The 8,758-nt window shown below is 46.6% G+C and overlaps 1 protein-coding gene across 2 annotated transcripts in view; it reads right to left on the bottom strand.

Moving 5' to 3' along the window:
* Positions 1-8,427, bottom strand: part of JPH2 (junctophilin 2) — a 66,557-nt gene extending 58,130 nt beyond the window's left edge. For both annotated transcript variants that reach the window (XM_044986346.1, XM_044986345.1), the window contains exon 1: positions 4,331-8,427. In XM_044986346.1, the coding sequence (XP_044842281.1) occupies positions 4,331-4,709 (379 nt within the window). In that variant the 5' untranslated portion in view covers positions 4,710-8,427. The remainder of the gene's footprint in view (positions 1-4,330) is intronic.
* Positions 8,428-8,758: the final 331 nt, after the last annotated feature.

The following is an 8,758-nucleotide window of genomic DNA, read 5'->3' on the forward strand; positions in this document are numbered from 1 at the left end:
TCACCCCACTGAGTCTTCAGCTCATTTCATAGCTCACCTGAAACTCACCTCATCATTTCTTTTCACCTCTCCACTGGTCTCATGACAACTGGATTTAATTATTTCCCCATGAGATGAATTTACACCAGTGCTTTCTCCCAGCTCCCCAGAAACAGTCATGCACTATTTAATACTGTTTTCAGGCCACAGCTTGAACAAAAGACATTTTAAAAAGTTATACAGTCATTGTATTGCAAAACAGGGGTTGAAGACCAGATTTTTACATTAGCAGCTTCTTCTGTGTGGTTTAGTATGATCAAACAAACACCCAGAGCCCCTCCAGACACCCCATCTCTTCCTTGCACAAAAAAATGATGGGGTTTTGAAATAATGTCAGAGACTAAAGCTCAAGCAATCGTTCACTCAATCTGTAACATGCTTAGCTCATTCACACACACAGGGCATTCCTGATCCTAGATCACCTTCCCCTTTACCTATAAAGCACTATTCTCTTAAAGGGCTCCAGTCTCACTCTTTGTCAACAGAACTATATCATGATGCTTTGAGTTAACCACATTTTAAAAAACCCAAACGTTCATCTTCTTATATGTGTTACGGATACATTAGGTGGCATGGTCCCTAATGTGTCTGGGTTCTGCTTTAAAGTTGAACCAGACTCAATGAGTGCAAGTGACACTACTTCAGGGGAAATTCTGTGCCACTGTGCACACGCAGAATTCATGTCCCCTGCAGGTCTTTCTCCCCTGCACAGAAAATGGATTCTGCTGGAGAGACACTGCAATTACACCTTTCGTTCACCAAGGGCTGCTGTGGCACCAGAAGAGAGGGCAATTGACTCAGGTCCAGAGCAGCCAGCCACGGAGAGGGAGGGGTCAGAGGCTGCATCCCTCAAAGTGCCCTGCCCATGGGAGGAGGCACAGATATGGGGGGAACAGACAGAATGGGACACACAGGGCTCCTGGGGAGTCACATAGACTGGGGTTCAAAAGGGCTACTGGGGGGATACTGGTGTGGGGACACAGGAGGTAATGGGGTGACAGCATTGACCCTAGGGCTGAATAGGAGTGGGGGTGCAGGACCACATGGGGACAGGGGGGAGGGAGGTACAGGGACACATGGGAATAGGGGGAGGAGGGGTAGCTGAGTGGGGAGGCAGGGACACACAGGGTTGAGGGGAGTGCAGGGACACACAGGGATGGAAGCAGATGTGCCTGACTGAATGGGAGACACTAGGGGGTCAGCCAGGGTCTGCATGGGAGAGGCTCCCCACCAACTCCCTAATAATCCCTTTGCCCTTCCCCACGAACCCCCCTCCTCCCCTGTTTCACACTTTCCACACCCAGCAACCCTCCAGGTTCATTCCCAGGCTCCTTCCCAGCAATTACTTGATGCTCCCTCAGCTCCTCCATTACCTCTGACCCCCCCCCCCCACAAGCCTTTGCACTGCTTTTGAGGGGAAGTTCATTTCATGAATTATTACTCAAAGTTCTGTCTTAATATGCCTAGTAAGGGATCTATTTATCAAAAAACATTTCCTGAATCTTTTCTGTGGTCTGTACTGTTAGACATACTTGTTGACAGGTATTTTGAAATAAATGACCAAAATAATTGAAACTGGTGTGATTACATTGTGTTATTTTGACAAATAAAATATGCAGAATTTTAAAATATTGTGCACAGAATTAATGTTTTGGCTCAGAACTCCCCCAGGAGTAAAAGTGAGCACTACCGCCCATAGAGGGGTTTTTTACGTGCAAGAGTAGGGAAGTGTTCACCCTGGGGCAGTTAAACTCCAAGTTTTGTGCCAATTTTTTGCCTGCCCAGATGCCCTTCTTTTGTAGTGCTAATTGTAAGCTGTTGAATATCTGCAGCATCACACCCCAAAGGTAGCTGCATTTTACTGGTGGATGAAGCAATCACTGCATATGGTTTAAGGCAGTCTGACATCCTTCAGAATGAAAGGTGTTATATAAATGAAAGACAGTAACTGGACAACGGCTGTATTAGAGTGTCATTGCATTAAACATATACATACCTTACAAATGACCTAAAGAGCCTCATGTCAGTAGTTCAATTCATTACAAACACAGTTTAGTCCCTGCTTTCTATTATCACTGTATAGTAAACTGCATTGGATTATTTAACAAATCACATAGCCTGAAGATAGAAGAAGGATGAAGTTTAAAGAACTGGGCAAATGAAATTGGTCACCTCTAATCTGCAGCTTTAACTGCAACTTCATGTGCCATAAGTGTACGAACTTCAGCACTTAGGCATCTGCTTAAGTAACTTGCTGAATAAGGGCACATTAACAAAGCCCTGGAAAGCCAATAGGTAGCTTGAATTCTCCTATTATTCTAAGGGGTTCTCACAACATTTTTTTCCCCTCACCAACAAAACTCTTACTGGTGGCCACTCTGACAATTTTCCCTAAAATGCTTAATTAACCTTAGGAAAACCAAAGAAATATGCACATATGTGTCCAAATCATTGTAATTTATGTATGTTGGGTTTTTTGCAGATTCAATAAAAAAAATAACGTACAGTTGTCTCTATTCTTTACTGGACCGAAACAGAATAGAAACTCGAATAAGGTGCTTTGCATATTTTGCTTTTTTTTTTTAAACTTGCTAGCTAGTAAGTCTGCTACTGTGAAAAGCAGTATTTGTAACTATCATTTTCACAGCAGACTTACTTAGCCCCAGCAAGCTGGGTGACAAATTGAGCCGTGGATGGGGAGGTGGGTAGGGAGACGGGGAGACCAGGAGTGATGTGGGGGCTTGAGGGGGCAGCAGGAGTCAGGGCAATGGAGGGCGGGGATGAGCCTGGAACCTGGGGTCCCACTGCATGGCTGGAGACTGGAAGAGGCAGAAGGGGCTGGGGTGATGTGTGGGGGATGAGCCCGGGACTGGATCTCCGGGGCCAGAACCTGAAGCCCTGTGGTAGGGGGCCGGAGCATTATGCTGCACGGCCAGAGACTGCCACCCACCACGCCAGGGCTGAAGCCCAAGCAGCACTACCCTTGGGAAGATGGAGAACTCTCACTGGTCACCTGATCCTACAGTGGTTGTGGCTTCAGAAGGGGGCATGGACCAGCACCTGCTGGCGCCACTGGGGAGGGATTCCTGCTTTGCCCCTCCCCCAATCAGCACCCACGAGGCTGTGACCGCAAGAAAAGCCCTTTGTGGCCGCAGTTGAGAAACGCTGTAAATGTGATATGCTTTTTTATTATGAAGAGATACATTTCTCAAATTATTTTTCTTCATAAATAATTGGCATTGTGGGTCCTGAATAATAATAATAAAGTGCAATCCTCAGGAATATATCTGCAAGTACTCCTCTCCCCCACAAACCACCCTCTTGATTAGCCATACGAAACATGGCAGCACGCACTGTTACATTATTGAAGAGTTGCAGAATTACTTGCACAGGATTCCTGTGATGTTGCATTACGATTGTTCATCAGTTTCAGATGCTTCCCACCTCGTCTAATTAATTCTTTTCTTTACCGTTCAGAGCATTTGCAAAATGTCTGATGAACACTTGTATACTGAATGCCTCTGTGCGTGACCACGGGCTGAGATTTTCAAAGTAGTATAGGAGATTTATACTAGTGGAAGATAGGTGACTAAATTCTCTAGACAGCTTTGATAAACATTCGGGTTGAGTTTTAGTCATACACATGTTCAGTGCATTCATGCAATTTGGTATTTAATAAATAGACACAGAGCATTAAAATGCTGTAGATGATCCAGTGATGTATAAGGCGAAAACATTCACAACTCTTTGCCCAGTGAGAATTAATTCTTATCACTTTATAGTTTGCTGTAGTCATGGGCCCATAATTCTTCAGAGGTCCCATAATATAATCCAGTCTTTCACTAGCCTCACGCTATTGAAAATAAAGTTTGGAGATAACATCCATAATCAAGACATTTGAGGAAGTTTTTCACATAGAAAACCATAGTCATCCAGAAGCTTTACAATTATTTAAGGTCTGTCTCACTTTTCTGGTGTACTGAAAAGGGAATGTGGGTAGATTACTGAGTGTTGCAATTTTCCAAGGGGCAGCCAGACTACAGAAATTAGGGCCTAAATGCAAGGAGATTAAAAAGATGTCACACACAAAGCTCGCTCACAAACAGAAATATATGGTGGAGGTAGAATGTTCTAGTAAAGTGCCTTGATTTCTCCTCCCCAGCTTTTGCTATTGGTGATCTGACTTGAACTCCCTCTCTCCTGGGATGATTTACAGTCTCTGGATTTACAGGTCAAATATCATGTTGCTCACTGACCTGATCTCAACTGGCCCCTCCAGTGTCACCCTTACCTCCATCTGCGTAAGTCTCAGTGCCATAACCGTCCTGCAGCCCGTTATTCCAGGTGCCTTCGTACTTTGCTCCACTGCTCATGCTCTGCCTTGTCCCATAGCGTCCCTTAAAGCCATGGGTCCATTCGCCTTTGTAAAGCCACCGTCCTTTAGTCTCGATCCCCAAACCGTGCCTCTTGCCTTGAGACCAGTAGCCTTCATAGGTGTTGCCACTGGGCCACGTGTATATGCCCACCACTTCAAAACCATAGTTCCACGAACCCGAGTACTCTCCTTGGCCCTTGGGACCAGTGCAGATGCCATGGCCATGGGCTTTCCCCCCTTCCCAGCCCCCACAATACGCTCCTCCGTCATCAAAATCAAACCTTCCTCCACTCATGGTGCCATCGAAGCTCAGCAAGCCGGGATCTCCACTTTGCTCCTTCCTTCCTTCCTCTTTCTTTCCCTCTTTCCTTCCTACTTAGCTGGACGGTTTTTCATAAGCAAAAGTTTGGGGAGTTTAAAATGTTGCCACATTTCCAAATTAAACATGCTCAAAGCAAGGTGCTGTGCCAAGGGGAGGATTACCTTGTGCTGTCCAGCCAGAGGATAGAGGGGAGGGAGGGATTTGGGAAGGGATCCTGTCTTGGAGAAGGATTGGGTGAGGACACTGCAAACACTGAACGCCCCAGGCACCTGTCTGCAACCCAGCACCCACCTGTCACCTAGGGGACCGGACAATCAAGCATAGACCATGCTGTGGGACTGGGGCAGATTGGGCGAGGAGGGATAAGATCTGACTTGTATCTCTGCAGGCTTCGCATTGCCCTGACAGTGCATTGGGGAAGCCTCCGGCCCCTTTACGAGGCTCTCCAGGAAAGGGCAGGGGGGCCCCGTGCTTCTCTGGGGGGCTCCCCCTTTCCTGATCATACCCGCCCAGGCTGCTATGCCCCACGGCTCCTGCTGCTGCTCCGGCTGCCTGCAGAGTCCCTCCCTCCCTCAGAGTCCCATTGTGTGTGTGTCTCTCTCCTTCGCAGCCCCTTCCCTCTCTCTCCTCCTCCTCCTGCGGTAGAAAGGTCAACACTGCCCTAACAAGGCCATCGGATCCCAGGAGCTGCTCCCAAAATAAACCCCCACAGGCCCAGCCCTTGCTCCAGGGGCCTTTTATGAAGGAGGAAAGAGACACCCCCCCTTCCCCGGGCAGGAATCCAGAAAAAGAAGAGGGGAGGGGAGAAGCTGGGAAAGTAAGTAAGTGCCTGCTTAAAAATAGACCCTGGGAAGTAGCTAGGGGAGGTGCGTGTGAGATGGGGGAGAGCTTCTGCTAGTTACTCCGGCATTTTTCCTCCACTGCACAGAGATCTGCTAAGGGCTGGGGCATGTTTCCTGATTTAGGGCAGGGGGGAACCAGAGGATGTAGGGGGCAGGAAGTGGGCAGATGACTGGGGGTTTGCTCTCAGAACACAGTCATTCCACAACAGTGGCTAGGACTGGGGGCAGAGCAAAGGGCCACCATGTCTCCCAAAAAGTCAGTTCTGAGTTCGCAGCTGCTGCTGTCCTGCTTCCATCCTGAGGGGGAGCAGAAACACCACAGCCAAGGCAAAAAGCTCATAGAAAGCTAGTGTTTGAGGCGATGCTGTCCCCGCACCATGCGTCTGCAAACTGCTCCCACGCCTTCCCCGCTCACTGAAGCAAAGGGAGAACAGCTTTCTAAAGATCCACTCCCCTCCACTACCTCTTTCCCAGCACAGTTGGAGAGCAAGAACTAGACTCAGACCAATCCCACAATTCCCAGGATAGGAGGCAGCCTTACTAGACCTCTGGCTGCCTCTCTTGCTAAGCTGGACACAATAGGACCTTTACCATCTGCAGGGAAGTGGCTCAGGTCTCTGTAATCTGCCAATTTCACCCATCCACTCAGTCTTTGCTCCCCTGTAACACCATTCCTTCAAAGTTTCTGACATAATTATGTGAAGGGGGCAGAGGCCACATTGAACGGGCACTTTAGTGTTCATCTCATTCCCCTATATTTTTGTCCCCTGAAGTATGCTGCATGAAGCACTAACATTTTAAATTAAAGCCCATTTATTCACTCACAGGCAGTATTGGGAGGAAAGGGGGCGAGAGGAAGATAAGAATATACACATGAAAGTGAAACCCCAAGAAAGGTTTGTAACTCCAAACATTTGAAATTATGCTCATCTCCATCACTCATGCCAAGGGGTGTCAGTTGCCCTGCTGACAATCCAGGGTCTTGTTGAGCACTGCACTTTCCCATTTTCATGCTGTGATGCGCAGTACTAGCCAGGGTTATCTTAAGCCTGGTCTGCATTGAAAAAAATCTAGTTTATTCAAGCCACTAGTGTAGAGGTGTTTAAACCAGTTTTGCTTGCATCTGTAATTTACATAATTAAACTAAACAGATTTAAGCAAGGTTTAAAGCAGTTGAGGTGGATCTAGACTGGGAGGGTTTGCACATTTTTACATCAATTTTAAATCTCTTTAGCTCGCCAGTGCATGTTTTCAAGTATAGACAAGCCCTCAATGAACAAGCAACTGTAAATGCATGCGAAGCATCTGCTGAAATCTACTTCCCAGGTCAGCTGGGACCAAGTTTGCACAGAAGATGCATTCGTCTCCCAAGAGAGGTTGCTGGCTGCCCCAATGTTCCCTACCTACTTCAGATGGGCCACAGGACCTACTTTAAAAAATAAAGTAATAAATCACGTCTAGAGGTGTTTCATCTTAGGGTCAGCTTTTTATTTTATTTAATTTATTTATTTTTGGTCAATCAACATGTTTGCTACTCCAAAAGATTTACAAGCAGTGGCTCTGTCTAGTAGGTGGTGTGAGCTCTGCTTGTTTTCATTGTGCTTGGAAAAGATAGAACTAAACTACAGAGCCAGATACAGCTGCTATGTATTAGCACATAACTCCCATCTTCAAATACAAGACTGGTGAGTACACAGGAAAGAGAGGGGGAAAGTTACCGCAGCATGTCACACTGATCCAAATCCTTCCCTCTGTCAACCTGTCCCATACGCCAAGGAGACGCTTAGCAAGGCTATAAAAGGATGATGTGCTATTTAGTGACCACCACATTACTAGGAGCAGGAAACAATGGCAGCTATGGAGCTAACTTGTGTTACTGCTGGCACATTATGCACCCCTACTAAGAGGTAAAGTGTTGAAGTAGGAACTCCAGAGTTCTAAGCCCAGCTCTACCACTGATTTTTTGTATGGGTCCAGGCATGCTGCAACAACTTGTCTCATTTGTAAAATGAAGACAACCCACTGCATGGTTGTACAGGGCTTTACAACTGATGCTATCTTTATGGGCTTCAGTTTTTAGAACTGAAAAGTACATGTAACAGGGTACCTAACTGCAGCTCCACATGCAAATGCACCTAGCCATTTGCACATGCACACACAACAAAGTTAAGCACAACAGTCACTTAGGCTAACCTTGTTCTGGAAGAACACACACCACCAGCTTTAAAGCACACTTCTGGCCACGGATCTTCCCTTACCCAACCATTCAGGTTCTCAGAGAGGTCATTCAAACAAGAAGGGAGCTAGGGACAAAATTCTATTCTACATAGTTTCTTATATTGCACTTATCACCAGAGTATCTAAGCATCATATCTGAGGCACAGAAATGCCAGGTGCAGAACTGTCAACTCCAAGCATTCAAACATCATGAGTTAGACCTCAAGTTATAAGACTGGCTTAAAAATAAGATTCTAAAATAGTGTTGGGTTCTTTCAGTATCTTCTGGTTTGAACCTTTAGGGTACAGACAGGTCACATTTTCAACTCACTTTGCTCTGAGGGGTAGATTTTTTTTTTTTTTTAAATGAACTGAGATTCTCATGTAACCACTTTACTCCAGGTGCTGGGACTTTAAAAGAAACAATATTGCAAGACTTGTGATAAAATTGAAGAGTTAACAACAGTGAAGTGTCTTCAAGTACATCTCATGCTGTTCTAGAAGAGCAGAGTTTATTATTCCTATCTGGTTTACCCAGGGGCGGCTCTATGTTTTTTGCTGCCCCAAGCACGGCAGGCAGGCGGCTTTCGGTGGCGCACCTGCACGCAGTCGGCTGGTCCCGTGGATTCGGTGGCATGCCTGTGTGCAGTCCGCCGGTGCTGTGCCATCAGCGTCCCCGCTGCTGAATTGCCGCCGAAGCCACGGGACCGGCGGATCTCCTGCAGGCGCGCTGCCAAAAGCCGCCTGCCTGCCGCCCTCAAAGTGACTGGCAGGCCGCCCCAGGTGCGCTGGTGCCTGGAGCCACCCCTGGGTTTACCACCACCAATGATGTTAATGCCTTAAAAACAGGCCAAGTTCAAGACCATGAAAGTTACTTACATTACAAACTGCAACACTCTTCCACAACAAAACTGTAATCAAAATTATATTCAAATGTGTATTTTAAGCACTACTTGGCTGAAC

The sequence above is a fragment of the Mauremys mutica genome, chromosome 13 (assembly GCF_020497125.1).
Source record: "Mauremys mutica isolate MM-2020 ecotype Southern chromosome 13, ASM2049712v1, whole genome shotgun sequence".
Taxonomy (NCBI): Eukaryota; Metazoa; Chordata; order Testudines; family Geoemydidae; genus Mauremys; species Mauremys mutica.